Source organism: Gavia stellata, chromosome 4 (assembly GCF_030936135.1).
Source record: "Gavia stellata isolate bGavSte3 chromosome 4, bGavSte3.hap2, whole genome shotgun sequence".
NCBI lineage: Eukaryota > Metazoa > Chordata > Aves > Gaviiformes > Gaviidae > Gavia > Gavia stellata.
In genome coordinates, this window is record NC_082597.1 from 2581887 (window position 1) to 2599622 (window position 17736).

Genomic DNA, 17736 nt, shown 5'->3' on the forward strand with positions numbered 1-17736 from the left:
CAAGGTTTTAAATATCTTGGATGGTTAAAGTGAGAATGAAATGAGCTCTCCCATCACAGCCATGCCCCTAATAACCAAGGTATCTGCAGGACCCATTTCCCTTTGGCTCCACTCCAGTGTTGAGGCAGTGATGGCTACGGCAGAATTATTCCCAATTCATCAGCAGCGCCAAGAGGAAGAGAAAGAAGCAACAGCGGCGAAGAAATCATGTTCCTTTGTATTAGAAGAAAGTCTGAAAAAAGTCTGCTTAAATGGAAAGAAGATGACAAAAAATCGGACAAGCAATTAATTTTATTTCGAAGCTTTCAGGAGAGATCTATTTAACTATGCACAGATTCTTGAGGAAGTTTATAAGCCATGCCGCTTACCATCAATGGCTAAAAGTGGCCCAGACCAATTATTATCATTTAAATTAATGCTACAGGAGCATTCACACGGCACTTTGAGGAACGTGGGAATACATGATGCTCTCTGCAAATAGATACCGAGAAAAGATCTTTGTCCTAATGTCTAGGCTAAAAAAAAAGACACAATACAGGAGCTTTTCCCAGTGAATTTGATGTAGGTGACCTAATAGGCTTTCCATTCTAACACGTCTGATACCATTTCACAAAATACTTCAATTAATGGACAGTAAAATGACAATATTGGAATAAAATGCATATTAGGATCAAAATGTTGGCACTGCTAGCATCAGACTAAGCTTGGCCATCAGATTTAGCCTGGCCAGGAATTTACACTAGCAGGTTATGCTCAGCCAGTACTACCCAGCATTGCATCCACGGGAGCTCTGGTGTCCCACGCTAATGGCTCAGAAATCAGAGTAAGAGCCAGGAGGGCATCCCAGCACCTTTCTGTGCCAAGAAACAAAGGATAAACGCGAAGGCAAAGATGGAAGCTAGGACTGAACCCATGAATCTCAAAAAACCCAGGGACTGCACAAAGACCTCAAGGGCTCTGCATCCTCACTCTCCCACTATCACTGAAGATTTTTTAAAACACTGGCAAAGCTGATTATCCCCACTGCAGTATGAGCAAACATTTCTGTGACTAGACATATTTTATACTCTTCGTTGTTCTTCTCTCTAGACTGCATCATCTTTATGTTATTGTGCTTGCATTCGGTGAATACGTAAAATGACAATCTGGGCAAATTAGACTTTAATTTTCAACAGCTTCACTTACTCCTACAGTTTTATAGCCAAATGCCAATCAAGGAAGTGATGAATAGCGATGGGAATGTGCAGACAAGCTTTTTGACTCGCTGGAATAACAAAGAGGACCTGTTTCTTCAGGATGCGTCAACGATTCAGAGACTAAGCCATTTACAGCGTGCAGGGAAAGGCAACCTGCCTACTCACAGGCTTTCATTTGCCTGAAAAGGTAGCAACAATCTGGTTTGGACACAGTAAGTTGCCCCTGAAAGAATCCCCTCTGGAGGTACCGATATTTTTCACTTGACTCTCCTTACATAGCTCCTGAGGTTGGGATGGAGGAGAAACACCACCAGGTCACGGCTCAAATGGAGGACAGCTTTGGTGACACCACCAGTTCTGGGAATTCCTGCCCAGTACAACCAGTTGGCCCCTCCATTAGGTCGCAGACTGCTGCTCTCTTCATTGCATGCGTGATCAGGGTAGCACCATCAACCAGGACAAGGATCTGACTGAATTAAAAATAATCCTTTCTTTCCCTCCCCTATCCCACCCACTTCCCTGACTCGGTTCACAGGCACAGTTCTTCAAACAGCCTTGTTTGAACAACAGAGTGAGCAGAAATGAGCAATAAGGGTAGAAAAGCAGCAAGCTGGTGCTGCCGCTGAAGCCTCCTTATTGAACCATGGCCCCCCTCTCTTCTGTCCTTCCTGCATCTGAGAAGAAGCTCTGCTTTCTTCTGTCTCTTGAAGGATAAAGAGCTTCAGGATGGTTTATCTACCAATCCATCACATGACAGTCGCTGATAAGAAAGGCCCAGGAACATCCCCCAAACGGATGATTTCCCTAATGATTTCTCGTTCTCAACAGAACCAAAACCAGGCAACGCACAAGAAGGTCTCAGTTCAGCAAAGCTAGTGCCTGGCTTTAACTTCACGCGGTGTAACGGCAAATGGACTCAAGTTTCATTTACTCCACTTGAGGAAAGACCACATCTCAATCTCTTCTCACATCTGGGGACACCACAGCTATGCAAACACCATAATTACTGTGTTTCCAGCAGGTTTTACCATTGTTGCTACTGTCCTTGAAACCCTTTTACAACTTCATAAAATACTTTACCTTATGAAGTCTTCCTCCTCCTCTCTCTTGGGTCTCAGTTGCTTGGGCTGAGCCATGTTGCTCCAATTGGGCAGAGATTTCAGGAGCCTGCTAATATCGTCATCTTTAGCCCAGGATGCGCTGATCACCAGCTTTTCATCCGACTGCACGATGCTCCTAAGGGGAAAGCAGCAACAATCACATTAGCGCAAAGCAAATTGTACTTTTCACGCAATTCTGCACATAGCCATTAAAATCCCTATCACATACAAATGTGCATTAAGCATTAAGGAAGGGGTCCAAAGAGGAATTCAACAAAGAGCTCATGTGGAGGGCACGGCGACATGGGTGGACAGGATATAAAATTCTCTCAAACTCACAACTCTTGATGTACTTTGATAGAGTCCTTCAAGGGAAAAAAAGGCTGTATTCTCCTCATCCTTGAAATCATTCAACTTACAACCGGAGGAGGTCATTCTGTACTAGAAGAGAGAGAAGGTAGTCTCTCCATGGCTCATTTCTTCTCTACAATCTCAGTCGAGCTCGTCAGCCACTGTTGATTGCGTTGTGACTGCAACGTGGAAACCTGCCCAGGAAGACCTGGGTGGAAGCCACCAGCTCACCGCACACCAGCTGGTCCAGCTTGGGGACCAGGTCTGAAGCAATGAAAGGAAATGAAGGATCTCCTCTCCAGTCATCCAAAACATCTAATAATAGAGATTTCAGCTGCATTGTATGTATGTGTGAAATTGAATCAAAGATCACAGCATATTCCAGTTATGAAGACTTTCCCTGTTTAATATTTTTGGCAGTTTAACTAATCTGAAATCCTCACTGGCAATTGCAGGAGACAAATGGGATGCTGTATTTGGAGGAGTCAATTAGCTGCCTATTTTATGTGTCGGGATTGCTCATGAACAACCATCGGTATAGTCCTTGTCAACGTTTGCTACTTCACTGGCACGCTGGTGAGCAGCAAGAGGAAAGTCCTCTCCCACTCTTGGGTTGTTCAGTAGACTGCAAGGGTCTGGGAGGTGTTTTTCTACGTCTTAGAAAAGGCAAGTGGGAGTTAGGGATGCTGGCATTTCCTTCTAGATCCTATCACTGATTTCCTTCTCTGGTGAGCATCTGCAAGGCTCTTCTTCTAGGAGGTCCTTGCACAGTGACCAGTTTGGACTGCTTCTCCAGTCCAAGAAGCAGGTGTTACCCATCCACATCACTGAAAGCAAAAGCATGATGGTGACCTCTCAGGGCAGCAGTGGGATCTTTTCTGCCCTCTGTAATGGGAATATGGCAAACCCACCGAACAACCGGCACTGTGTGACTTGAGGAAGGAAGCATCTGAAAGGACAAGGTCTCAGAGGTCCTGTTCTATGGAGAGGCTTAGCTGCAGGATGAGATCTCCCTCATGCGCTAAGAGACTGATCACCTTTGTGTGGACAAGGCATTGTGGGACACGGTTTAATGGGCATGGTGGTGTTAGTTGATGGTTGGACTTGATGATCTTACAGGTCTTTTCCAACCTTAGCGATTCTGTGATTCTGTGATACTATGCAAAAATACAGAAAAGGCTCCGGGACCTGTGCTTGTCCCTCAAACACCCACCACCTCTTGCTCACAAGGCTACAGACACCTAGAAATAATGCATGTTTGCTGTGTCCTACAATGCATGGGGCTGAAGAACTGTAAACGCCAGATAGATCTTTTTCTGTTAGTGTCTCCCAGAAGAAACGGCTTCTCCAACATGGGTAGAAACTTTGTGCATCAAAAAGATGCACAGATTCAACACTGGATCTGTCAGTCAAGAACTGGAGTTGCTGGGTGCTGCAGCATGGACATATCTGTGCTGGCTCAGTCCATGTCAGCTCAATGTGGACCTTGCACAGCCCTTTAGAATAGGCTAGAATAGACTATTTTTCAGTTGGAAGGGACCTACAATGATCATCTAGTCCAACTGCCTGGCCAATTCAGGGCTGTCCAAATGCCTCCCAAACACAGACAGGCTTGGGACATTGACCACCTCTCTAGGAATCCTGTTCCAGTGTTTGACCACCCTCTCAGTAAAGAAATGCTTTCTAATGTCCAGTCTAAACCTCTCATTTACTCGGCTGCACACTTCTGGATCCAAGCCAGGACGTTGCATGGGGCAAACTGATGCTCAGAGCTGTCACTAGCATTGAGGTGGTGAGTTTGGGAAGGGTCATGCAATATCACAATAAAGATCCTGCACATTTCTAGGGGGTTATGTGGATTATCCAGTCTTATTTTAAATTTCCTGAAGGGTATGTTTTGGTCAATAAATAGAAATAAAAGTAACAACACACTGCATGTGTGTGGTTTGAAAAGGAAAACGGTGGAAAAGGCATTGAGATAGGAGCCGACGCTGATTTATCTTGAAACAGAGCAGATTACTTCTTTTCCCACCAGCACGGAGCAACCTATCACTCCTTTCACCTACCACCAAGAAAACAACCTCTGCTCAGTAAGTATACATGATTTGTGAAAATGAATTTGTCACATGCACTTACATATAAATTTGCCTTCTCTTTAAATTTCATGTTCAATATGCCACAGACAAAAGAATGAATTTTGTTTCCAGCCACAGAAGACCTCAGCGTCAAAATTTCAATTTGGCCTTCTGCTGCTGTTAGGAACTTGGTGTTTTTCCACTTATGAAAAAAGGCCTCTTTTTTTCACCCTGGTGAAAACCAAGGGGGAAAAAACCCCTCCACCAGAATCTCTGACATCCGAGATGGAAAAACTGAATTTGATGATATCTGGCCATTTCTCTGCCAAGGCAAGACAACTGTTCCACTGAATACATTAGCCAGTGCTTTGTCCTCTCCAGATTTAAATGACTAAAGTAATAGTCTCCTTCCCTTGGGAGTCTATTTCACAGTTGAACAAATCTAACTCTTGGACAAGAAAAAAAAAATCCTGATACTGTGCCTGTGTTTTATTTTACTCAATTCATCCCATTACTCCCCGTTATTTCCCCTTACAGCTCTCACCACTTTCACTATTTACTCTCTTCAATTATTTACAGCCTTATCATAGCCCTTCAGATGTCTACAAATGCAAGTCATCTTTGGGAGTCTTCTGATGGAGTTACACAGAGGACAGAGTTACCTCTCTGTTTTATGATCCTTGTTATCTGCTGTCCTCAAAAATCCTATTGCTTTTTGGAGTGGGCGATGGGGGAGGAGAGAGGGGAGGATTTTTGGCTGCTATAGCAAGTTGCAAACTGAGCTTGGTGTCTTTGCTTTTCCAGGGTCAGTGTTTTCCAAGAGCCTAACCCACACAATTCCTGCTTTTCTCACCTTTCGGCGATGTGGTACTCATGGGTCCATGGGCCACTGGAGCCCTAAGCCAAATTCTCCATTGAAATCAATGGGGAGCTTCAAATTAATCCATGTTGGGACACTGCTGCCACTACGTGGGTCCCTTGGAATTACGTCCCCATTCTTTCCCATGATTGCAACACCTCCTAATTTTTATCGACAGGCTGGTTTTACTCCAACCACCCCCTCATTAAAGAAGATGTTAAATAAGGTGGTACAAACCCCGATCTCTGTTAGATGACCAGCCTTCCCCATCAATTACAGACTCCTTTTCCCCCACCTTTTCTTTCTAGCATCTCAGCCAGTTTTCAACCTCCGTAACTTCTATCAATGTCAATCTAATTTGGGTCCTCGAGTAAATTATCACAAGACAGGATGACATGTTTTAGTACAGCTCAAAACGCTTCTTTTCAAACACCCCCCCTTCTCCCAAACTGTAATTATTCCTGCTGCTGTAATAGGGTTACTTGCTACCACCAGTGCCATAATCAACTAATTAATTCACAGCTCAACGGGCCAAGGAAAATGCCATCTGTTTGTACTCAGCTCCCGGGAGCGGGTAGGGAATAGGTGTAACACTTACACAGGTGATGGCACATGAGCCAGGAGGGTTCACCCCTCCACAGCTCAGTGGGTTTTATCCAGAAAACATCTGCTGGTGGTAATGGTCCCAGTTTTGCACCACTGCCACCCCAAGCTGGGAGCAGAGCGATGGGGAACGTCCCTGGACACAGCTGGGGGGCCATGGCTTTTCATTTGGAAAACATCTGGGAGCCACAGGGGCTAATTGGACTACGTTGCCTTGTGCCAAATGTATTTTTGAATAATTTTTTTCTCTTCCCAGGGCCAAGGTGATGTTTCTATGCTGAGCTCTGCTCGCACCGCTAACAGTTTGAAAGCGGTGTGCTCAGCCTGCGCGAGGTACCTAACAGCCTGAGGGAGACAGACCCCTGCCCAAAACCAGTCAAAAAGACACCTTAAAAACCAAAAAGTTAATGCAAGAAGAGGAAGATGCCAAGAAGGAGCAGTAAACTGAGTGGCAAGAGCATTTCCTAGGGACTCGAGAAATCCCGTTTGACTGCAGACCCCACACCTGGGATGAATTCATCTGCTTTTCATTTCCTTATCAGTAAAAAGGGGCGTAGTTTTATTTTGCCTGGCTGGAAAGCAGGAACCTTGATTTTTCTCCCCATAACATTTGGAGAGATACAGGCCCAGTTATATCCCACCCAATCTTACAAATTTAGCTGAGACAGTTCAGCCGGGAGGCTGGTCACCATAAGCTGCCTTCACAGCTGATGGAGAGAGCTGGGCACCTCCAGAGAGTTTAGGCACATTTTAATTAAGGCGACTCACTCTTTGGAGATGTCCATCTCTTTTTACAGACTGAAGAGTCATTTGGGTGACTGGTGCCTTTACTCAGACTCTTCAGATAGGTTGAAAAACGTGCAAGAAGATGGTTGTTCAAGGGAGAAAGGATGAAGATTGGTAAGAAGGGGGTGAACACACAGAGTGGAGCTTAAACTTGGACAGCAAAACAAGAATGTGCAACTTCAACGTGAACGTAACTAAACATGGCGCCCACTTCTGTAGAAAGATATGGAAAGAGATTAGTTTTAGCGCTCAAGACAGCAAAGCTTGTCTGAGAAGGGTGTTGGCAAGAGACTAAAAAGAAGGACTTATGTTAAGGGTAGCTACCCTGAACTGGTTGGGTTTTTCCCTGTCCCTGTGATTCCTTCTATGGCCTTTCAGTATTTCCCAAAGCCTCATAAGAATGGTTTAACTATACAGGCTTAACTCATGAGTAGACCTGCTTTCATTGCAATTTGCTGAAGAAGCAGTTAGATGTGGGCTGGACAAGACTTAAGAAAAGCACTGCCAACACAGCAGGAGGTTTTGTGGCTCTGTCTCCCATTTTTGTTTTCATTTTAATCCGCAACTCCTCATAAACCAGTCAGAAAACATAGCTCACATTTGTAAACAGTTTGCATCAAACTGAAATTGCGCTTCTTACAAACATGTAATTTGCAGAAGACATCTCACCTCGATCAGATTAAATAAGCTCCCGAAATTCATCATCAATTAAAACAAGAAAATCCGTAGTTGTTACTTACATAAACGTCCAATCCATTCATATCCAGCCCTGTTAGGTTTTTTTTGAATTCACTTGAAAATCAGAGCCAAATGGAAATCAAACATGAAAAATCTCAGCTGTGCATTTCTTAGCGCTGACGTCCTGACAGAGCTATCTGTTCTGCAAAGGACTCCGAATAAAACAGGAGGAGCCTGTATTTGAATACATTTCATCCACGTTTGCTCATATTCCCCTTCAAGAAACACATGCACATGGGGAACGAACGAATGCCATGTGCAAATCTTGCACAAACCATCTCTCTGGCTTCCCAAATTCTCACTATCTTGACATCTCAAGAACAGAGACACACTCTCTGCTTCGATAGCCTCGCCTGCTCGTATTAATGCACGGCTCTAGGGAGTTTATTCTGATTTTAAGCAGCTCCCTCCACTAACTTTATCAACATGAGGATTTATCCATCTCAAACCCCCAAGGAAAACTCTGGTCCAAAGGGCAGGGCTGCACGGAGCCGTACCGACGCGAGATCCCTGCAGAGGGCATAACGTCCCCGCGGATGGAACGGCTCGTCCCGGGAAAGCTGGGTAGCTGCTATATTCCTCTGCATCATTTGAAATGTATATAGAGTTCTATTTCAGTCAGTCATTTGCTAGCAGCAAAACTAGAACGTTTCCTGTTTTTCCTCCTGCTGTAATCAGGATATTGCCAAATTAGGGCTGTCCTAATTACTCCTCAGCAGGTGCCAAATCCAGGAATGGTATCAGCAAAGGAAGGAAGGAAGGACCTTTAAGTTCAAGCCAAAGAAATTACATCTATTGTCTGGCTCCAGTCAGTGAAGTTTCATATAAAATAGGAGCATTTTGGACAACGGCACACGCACAGCTACCAATTTACACGAGCGCTCGGACAAAGTTTAGCCCACATATGTGCTCACTGCTATTGTTAGCTTTATTAATAATAATAATGAGCCCGTACGCAGCCGCTCGCCAGATGAAGCTTTTCCTGAATGAAATCAGGCAATAGGAAATAATTTCTTAATGCTCTTGGTCAGAAAACACAAGGGGCTTTTTCAGCTTCCCCTGCTATCGCCAGCCTCAATTAGCCATTAAAGGGATTATGTATAGCAGCTATTATAGCCCACATTGCCGCAGCATCTTTAGTGTCTTTCAATACAAGTATTTATCCCCGCGGTGCGGTCCTGGCCCCCCTCTCCACGGAGGGCCATTTTACAGATGGGCAACAGGGATGTACAGAGAATAAGTTACTTATTGACGGTTACCCAGGAAATCTATGATAAAGCAAGTACCCGAAAGACGTGCCCAGTGGGACCACACTGCATTCAGCTTCCGCGCCGCAGTTGGGGAAGCAGATCACAGATCACCCGAAAACACTGATAAACAGAGACAGCTCAGGACAGAGGATCTGATGACCCCTTGAAAGAGTAAGTTTACAGAAAGGTTTTGGGAAAGTTTCACAAAACCCAGTGTGTGTGTATTTATATGGTGTGTTGTGGTTACTGATTCCTACAACACCATCAGATCTGAATACTCAAAGCTCAATATGGTTAATTAAAATGTAGCTGAATCTCTTGGGAAGACTCAAATGGAAGAACCTGACTTGCTTTACAAGAAAGCAATAGCTATAAACAGGGATTTATGATAAAGATGATGCTTTATACACTCCATCTCCAACCTGAGGTCACCTTTTGCCTGATTAAGAGAAAAGCGGTGTGGTTTCTAAGCTCTACTACCACTGTCATCCACCTTTAAAGAGCCCAAACCACAGCGTGATGTGGATAAAGTCACTGGGAAGCCAAGACTTTTCATATGCCAATGATCATTATTTCAGATTTTTTCCCCACCTAGAAAGAAATATCCTTGACCATCCCAGCAGAGATGATTTCTAGAAGTAACACCTGCCTACTCATGGCAAAACAGCGAAAGCCCAAGAGCAGTATCTCCAGCATACAGTGGTTTCCAAGCCTTCCTCTACCTGTAGGCAAGGGTGCAGGTGTCCTTGTACTCCTGGAGTTTCACACACACCATGTTGAGGAACTGATCTGAATAGGCGCTCAAGTCATGCATCAAGTTCATCAGGTCTTGAACAGTCTTCTCCACAATTACCGTGCTCTGGAAAAGAAGGAAAAGCACAAGTATGAACAGCGATTCAGCGTATATATTAATTTCAGCCTTCTCATGTTTTGCTAATTAGCGTCACAGATGCAACCGTAAAGCTGATGCTCCCTGACGCTGAGCAGATGCTGGAGCAGCCCATGCCACCGAGTAACGTAAACCAGAACAAACGAGGAAAAAGCAGAAACCATGGAAGAGATGAAGGGGGGTGGCTTAGGGGATGAATATCAGGTCTGAAAGTTTTGATTTCTGAGCCAGTGGGTCAGGACCAGTGGAGTTCATCAGGTCTTTCCTTCGCTAGATGAAACCTCAAAATGCGAAAGTGTGATTTTTAGAGGAACCAGGTACCTGCAGCTTTGCTGAGCTCTGCTTGGATGTGCAAGCCCCCAGCATTTCAGCCTGACCAATAATTCTGGACTCAGAGAGTGCAGACTATCCTAAAGACCAGGGACTTCACCCGCCGCTCCCATTCATACAAACTGCAGGTGCCAAGCACAAGCTTTCGGCTGGACGCTGAGGTTTAAGTAGCAGAGAATCACAGAATCATCAAGGTTGGAAAAGACCTGTAAGATCGTCAAGTCCAACCATCAACCAACACCACCATGCCCACTAAGCCATGTCCCACAATGCCACGTCCACACGTTCCTTAAACACCACCAGAGATGGTGACTCCACCACCTCCCTGGGCAGCCTGTTCCAATGCTTCACCACTTTCTCTGTAAAGAGAATTTTCCTAATATCCAGCCTAAACCTCCCCTGGCGCAACTTGAGGCCATTTCCACCTTGCAATCCTTTTGTTACCCCAAGCAGCAAATTACAACCAAAGGAACAACAGGGCAAATCTACAAACTGAAATGCTGCTCCACACCCTATAGATGAGCCAGTTTGGACAGCCTACAGAAGGAGGTATGATGTATCTGATAACGGATGAGATTTAAACAGCCCTGTATGAATTTTGGGATTTCTGAGGCAACCCAAGGTGACTTGGGTGTGGTTTGTATTTATAACATTGCCTGCTGTATTTAATTTGGTTGCTACAAACAAGACAGAAGGAAGGTTATGAAAGTCCCAGGCTGATATAAATTGAATTAATATTAGGCTTGGTGGAGTGAAAGGTTATTCCTGAGCTATGCACAAAGGCAAAGAAGGAGACTGAAGCATTTGGGAGCCCTGGTTCATTTGAGAAATTCTGGACTCAAATTATACGGGAGGACCCCAGGGACTTCGAGAGAGCTGCATCAAGGCTGAATCTAGCCCCTTCTCTGTGTTAATCAGGACGTGAAAAGGAGTTAGTGACTTAGTTGTTTGCAGAGCAAAATCTCATCAAACCCCAAATCGTCGCCTCTGCCATATCCCCACAAGCCTAACTTCCGCCCCTCTATTGATTTCCAGATTAAAGTGCGGCAGCATCGCCCTGATCCATAATCCTGCTCCTCCAGAGCAACCCTTGAGTGACAGGAATTGATTCTGCGCCGCTACCTGTCCCTGATTTGGTAAAAAACCATCTGCAAACCTCATCCTCATTCAGAGCACACATGTCTCCTTAGCATGTGGGGGTTTCAATGAAGGCTTAGTCACTGCCTGTGCTCTTCCCGGTACGTCCTTGGCTAACAACTGTACTTGGAGGAAAAAACCCAACTTCTCTTTGGTTGCTCTTGTATCTTATTAAGCTTGCTCTTAAGCAAATCACAGGAATTAACCCATCTTTCATATTGTAATTAGCAACAATTAGGGATTATTTTGTCCAAACAAAAATGTAGTCTGGCATATCTGCCTCTCAGATGCTCTTGTTTACGCTGCTTCTCTTGTTATTACAAGTGTCTGTGTTTTAATAAATATTCAATTCCACCCTGGGCTTGATGCGCACAGAGGAGAACAACCAACCCTAAAGGACTTGCAAACTGGAGTCACTGCAAGCAAATGAAGCAGACAACTGCATGGAGAGGCTGCAGCAGCCACGGATGCTGTTTTCATACTGATGGGCTCCGAGGTGTGAGCACAGCTCATTAGCTGCAGGATTCAGATGTCTCCCAGGCTCTTTGCTATGCCTGCTCGGCTGCTAGCAGGGATAAGAATCCACCCAAATGCCACTAAAATGGGAGACCGATCTGGCACCTTTCCCTTGAGAGTCAACTCAAATCCACAGAATCACAGAATCACAGAATGACAGGGGTTGGAAGGGACCCTTCTGGAGACCATCTAGTCCAACCCCCCCGCCAGAGCAGCGTCACCTAGAGCAGGTTGCACAGGAATGTGTCCAGGCGAGTTTTGAGTATCTCCAGAGAAGGAGACTGCACAACCTCTGGGAGCAGCTTGTTCCAGTGCTCTGCCACCCTCAAAGGAAAGAAGGTCCTCCTCATGTTTAGATGGAACTCCCTATGCCCAAGTCTGTGCCCGTTACCTCTTGTCCTGTCACTGGGCACCACTGAAAAGAGACTGGCCCCATCCTCCTGGCACCCACCCCTGAAGTATTCAGAAGCATTAATAAGCTCCCCCTCAGTCTTCTCTTCTCCAGACTAAAAAGACCCAAGTCCTGCAGCCTTTCCTCATAAGAAAGATGTTCCAGTCCCCTAATCCTCTTTGTAGCCCTTTGCTGTACCCTCTCCAGCAGCTCCCTGTCCTTCTTGAACTGAGGAGCCCAGAACTGGACACAGTACTCCAGATGTGGCCTCAGCAGGGCAGAGTAGAGGGGGAGGATAACCTCCCTCGACCTGCTCGCCACACTCTTCTTGATGCACCGCAGGATGCCGTTGGCCTTCTTGGCCCCAAGGGCACATTGCTGGCTCATGGTCATCCTGTTGCCCACCAGGACTTCCAGGTCCCTTTCCACAGAGCTGCTCTCCAGCAGGTCAGCCCCTAACCTGGACTGGTGCATGGGGTTATTCCTCCCCAGGTGCAGTACCCTACGCTTGCCTTTGTTGAATTTCATCAGGTTCCTCTCTGCCCAACTCTCCCCCCTGTCCAGGTCACGCTGAATGGCAGCGCAGCCTTCCGGTGTGTCCGCCACTCCTCCCAGTTTTGTGTCATCAGCAAACTTACTGAGGGCACACTCTATCCCTTCATCCAGGTCACTGATGAATATATTGAACAGGACTGGACCCAGTCCTGACCCCTGGGGAACACCACTTGTTACAGACCTCCAACTAGACTCTGTGCCTCTGAGCTCTATCTATCAGCCACTTTTCAATCCACCCCACTGTCTGTTCATCTAACCCACACTTCCTAAGCTTGCCTATGAGGATGATGTGGGAGACAGTGTCAAAAGCCTTGCTGAAGTCAAGGCAGACAACATCCACTGCCCTCCCCTCATCTATCCATCCAGTCATAGAAGGTTATCAGATTGGTCAGACATGACTTCCCCTTGGTGAATCCATGTTGACTACTTTTGATAACCTTCTTTTCCTCCAGGTGCTTTGAGATGACACCCAGAACGAGCTGTTCCATCATCTTTCCAGGGATGGAGGTGAGGCTGACCGGCCCATAGTTTCCTGGGTCCTCCTTCTTGCCCTTTTTGAAGACTGGAGTGACATTGGCTTTCCTCCAGTCCTCAGGCACCTTGCCTGTTCTCCAGGACTTTTCAAAGATGAAGGAGAGTGGCCCAGCATGTACATTGGGCTGAAAAATGTGGTGGGAACATTATCTAGTAATTTGGGGAAATAATTAGATCCATTAGATTCACCGGGCTAGAGGTAGGGCATAATCACACCTTCATTGCATTTGGGTGGTGAAGGAGCTGCTGTCCTTCAACCTTCAAGCACCAACAACCACAGTCAGTGCCCGGGGGTTAAGCAGACGTGCTTCACTTTGCACCTACATGGCTTCAAGGTGCTGCCATGACCAGTGTTTGTCTGTCAGCAGAGGAAAAGGCGACTCTCCAACCTGCTGACATGAGCCACGAGAACATTCTGATTGCACAAATGGAAAATACAGAAGCTGCTGCGCAGCTTCAGTCTACATCCAAGTCTCCTTCTGGGGGCTGATCCTGATCCTTAAGGGTGAGGCATTAAAGTTAACATGTATACATAGGGAAGAAAAAACCAAAATCCTTCCTAACTCATGTAGGAACCTGGAAGACAAAAGTGATTTTTCTCCTCTTTGCGTGGATAATCATACTTTTCATTTTCCACTGGTATTTCACTGGTGAGAGGTGGGTGGGATTTTCGGCAGACCCATGCTATTAACTGATCTCTCCTAGTTTACCAGGGAAGGATCTGTCCTTCCAGGCATCATTGTGTGATAGCAAACTTCGTGGGCTGGATGTGCAACCAGCTGAAGAGGAATCAAACTCGGTCTCAACCTGCCCCATTTCTATTTCTTTATGTAACTCAACATTTGAGCAAACAACTTAAAAATCCAAAGATTCTATGTTAAAAGAGAAGGTATTGCTGGTTTCTACGTAGTTTCTCCCACTTACTTTCTCCTCTCTACAACAACATTAAAATCACAGCTAAACTCCTGCCAATATCTTGATTTTAGAATAAGATCTTTGGATTTAAAGGAAATACAAAGCTACTTGCATGATTTAAAAAAAATAAGAGAGGAAAAAGGCGATTACCATATGAAAGAAGACAGTCCCAGATATGTAATGGCTGTTTTTCTGTAACATTTTAACCTTTTCCAAAGCAATCCTGACACATCTGCATGTGTCTCTGGGGACGCTATGTATGAGGATGCATTAGGCCACGTTAATACAGCTGGATTCGTTAGCTGGGCCAGCGCAGGATCTTCTGAAACTCGGCGCGAGAAAATGAAAGGCAGTGCACGTATTATCAGAGAGTTACAATCCAGTTGCCTCTAACCCATCTGGATTCGTTAACAGCAAATGGATATGATCAAAGCATAATTTTATGGCAAGACACTTCAATGAAGCCTTTTAAAAAAACTCACACTAACAAGGAAACTCATCCACAGAACAATATTCATCTCCTCGCACCTGAAAACGCTGCGTGGTGCTGAATCCTAACATCACGCCGAGGGTATGATTCATTACTCCCACAGCACATCGGGGTGAAGGTTTTAAAACAGTCTTAAGGCTACTAAAAATAAAAAGAAATTCCTTCTTACGACCTCCTGTCCATTAGCTACTGTTGAGGTAATAGGATAAAACAGAGCAGCACCACTCATTATTAACAACCGTGGGTTTTATCTTTAACGTATTTTGCAAACATTTATCACTACTCCTTGATACAGTCCTTATTCTCAGTTATGCTGAAGCTTTAGATAATGTAAAGCAGCTCCGGGGCAGGTATAATTTATGCTCCAACCGTAGGGCTTCCACCAGCCCAGGGAGATGGAGAAGAATAAGCAGACCCAGAGGTATTATCCCTTTGGGATTATTGTCTTGTGCAACCCCACCGAAGTTTTTAAAATGACTCAATTCCTCTACAGCAAGAGGGCACTCGATGTAAAACGATGCAGCCAGAAGTATGTTTCCAAGGGTCCCTTAAAATGCAGTAACAATAAAATGCAGTACAATAAAACTGGTTCCCCAATGATTCCCTGACACACACAAGCTCAAAACAAGAGGTCAAACCTACACAAATCTTCAGGTTTTCAATCTGTCATTTTGTTTTCTCTAACTTCTTGGCGAGAAGCACTACATTAGAGGAACAATCTCCACCCTGAATAATATTTTCTGCAGAAATCAGAGCTTCTCCCATGCCCGTTCACCTGCTTCATTTTCCTGTGGGAAGAAGGCAAAGATGGTAATGTACCTGTGCAGGGATGTATTCACCATGTGATGGGCTCTTGAAAACACAGCAGATGGAGGAAGAGACCTTGGCACTGGAAGGGTTGGCGATTATTAGTATCTTATTGCCCATCACTTAAAAATCTCCTCGAGATGCCTTGGCAGAGGAAGGCACCAGATGAGTGCAGGACATGGCTGCCTTAAAGGAAAAAATTAATAAAGGCTAATCTAATCTTTAAGATGGAGTTTAGCTGACACCCCAGAATTTTAAAAGGACCATACGGAGCACAGCTGTAATTAAAGGCAGGACAGGAGAGATGAAAGCTTTTCTAACCTCTTCAAGGTCAGTGCTGACCCACAGCTCCTGGTTTGGGATCGGTTCCAAAGATGGTTATGTCTCATGCTGACACTTTGATGTGCAACATTCATTTGTGCATTTTCTTGTGGGGGTTTCTATTAATTACAGCTTCTCCACTGCCCCCCAAAATGTTAAATTCGTAGCATCTGCCTTTCCAAAGCAATATTCATCCTCCTCTCCCAGCAGCGAGAAGGTGTGTTCAGCAGAGGACTCCAGTGACCCACGCTGGGCACTACTCTTCAGGGAAGAGTTGCAAATACATAAATCACCATGTCAGAGGAGGAAGCCTTCGCCTGCCCCACCAGGAACGCACCATCCATACAGATTTGTTCCACCTGATGCAGCCTCACCTGTCTCGGGTTGTTCAGTCTGGAGAAGAAGAGGCTGAGGGGAGACCTCATCGCTCTCTACAACTACCTGAAAGGGGGCTGCGGAGAGGTGGGTGTTGGCCTCTTCTCCCAAGTGACAAGCGACAGGACAAGAGGAAATGGCCTCAAGTTGCGCCAGGGGAGGTTTAGATTTGATATTAGGAAAAATTTCTTTACTGAGAGAGTGGTGAAACACTGGAACAGGCTGCCCAGGGAGGTGGTGGAGTCACCATCACTGGAGGTGTTCAAGGAACATGTAGACGTGGCACTGCAGGACATGGCTGAGTGGGCATGGTGGTGTTGGGTTAGTGGTTGGACTTGATGATCTTACAGGTCTTTTCCAACCTTAATGATTCTGTGATCATCCATTATGGTGACCAACTTCCCCATGAATTGCTCCGATTCCTCCCGTGGAGGCGGGGTGCAGAGTCGGTGGCTGCACTTGGAAACCGAGTGGTTGTGGTTTAGACCATGGAGTGTCTCCTTTCCTGCTGGGAAGGCTGGCATTGCTTTCACAGAATCACACAGAATCACTAAGGTTGGAAAAGACCTGTAAGATCATCAAGTCCAACCTAAAAAAAAAAAAAAAAAAAAAGAAAACCACAAAAAACCAACCCACCCAACACCACACAGCACCATGCCCATCAAGCCGCATCCCACAATGCCACATCCACACGCTCCTTGAATACCTCCAGGGAGGGTGACTCTACCACCTCCCTGGGCAGCCTATTCCAACTCTCTCAGTAAAGAACTTTTTCCTAATATCCAGCCTGAACCTCCCCTGGCGCAACTTGAGGCCATTTCCTCTTGTCCTGTCACTAATCACTTGGGAGAAGAGACCAACACCCACCTCTCTGCAACCCCCTTTCAGGTAGTTGTAGAGAGGGATAAGGTCTCCCCTCAGCCTCCTCTTCTCCAGACTGAACAACCCCAGCTCCCTCAGCCGCTCCTCATAAGACTTGTGCTCCAGACCCCTCACCAGCTGGTACTTTCTTGCAGTACCTGTGGGTTTTAGGCTGATTCCTTACTCTGCGATGAGCCACAGAAATTAATTTGAGGAGGTTTCCAGACAGGTTGGGACGGAGGCAACAAATCTGATGGGCACACAGGGAAAGCTGGCTCCGAGTCTGTCTGAACGCCAGCAAAGCGTGGGGTGATGTCTGGCATCTCACCATCGGGTCTAAGCATCTCGCAAAGCCGTAACCCAGGGTCCCGGAGGGATGCTCTGGCTCGGGAGCCCCAGTGAAGCCCTGTTGCTATCCCTGCCCCACGGCGTGTGCTGGGGAAAGCCGCATGCCAGGGAAGTGACCTCCAGGATCCCAAGGGAACAGTATCCAGCAAATATGCATTTCAGGTTCTTTTCTTATATCAAAACATCACTCTTCCTCATTCGCCTCTGGACCCACCCTCCGTATCGTAGTGTTGGCCGTTCCCATCCCACCTCTCCAAATCTCTTTGCAGTTAGCTGCCAAAGTGCTGCCCACGCCATGCCCAACGCAAG

General features: G+C 45.8%; 1 protein-coding gene across 1 annotated transcript in view; it reads right to left on the reverse strand.

Moving 5' to 3' along the window:
* The window catches only part of EXOC4 (exocyst complex component 4), a 413543-nt gene that overhangs the window by 65583 nt on the left and 330224 nt on the right, over positions 1-17736 (reverse strand). The window contains exons 12-13 of the mRNA XM_059816543.1: positions 9681-9817; positions 2277-2432 (exon numbers count right to left, since the gene is read on the reverse strand). Coding sequence (XP_059672526.1) covers positions 2277-2432; positions 9681-9817 — 293 coding nt within the window. The remainder of the gene's footprint in view (positions 1-2276; positions 2433-9680; positions 9818-17736) is intronic.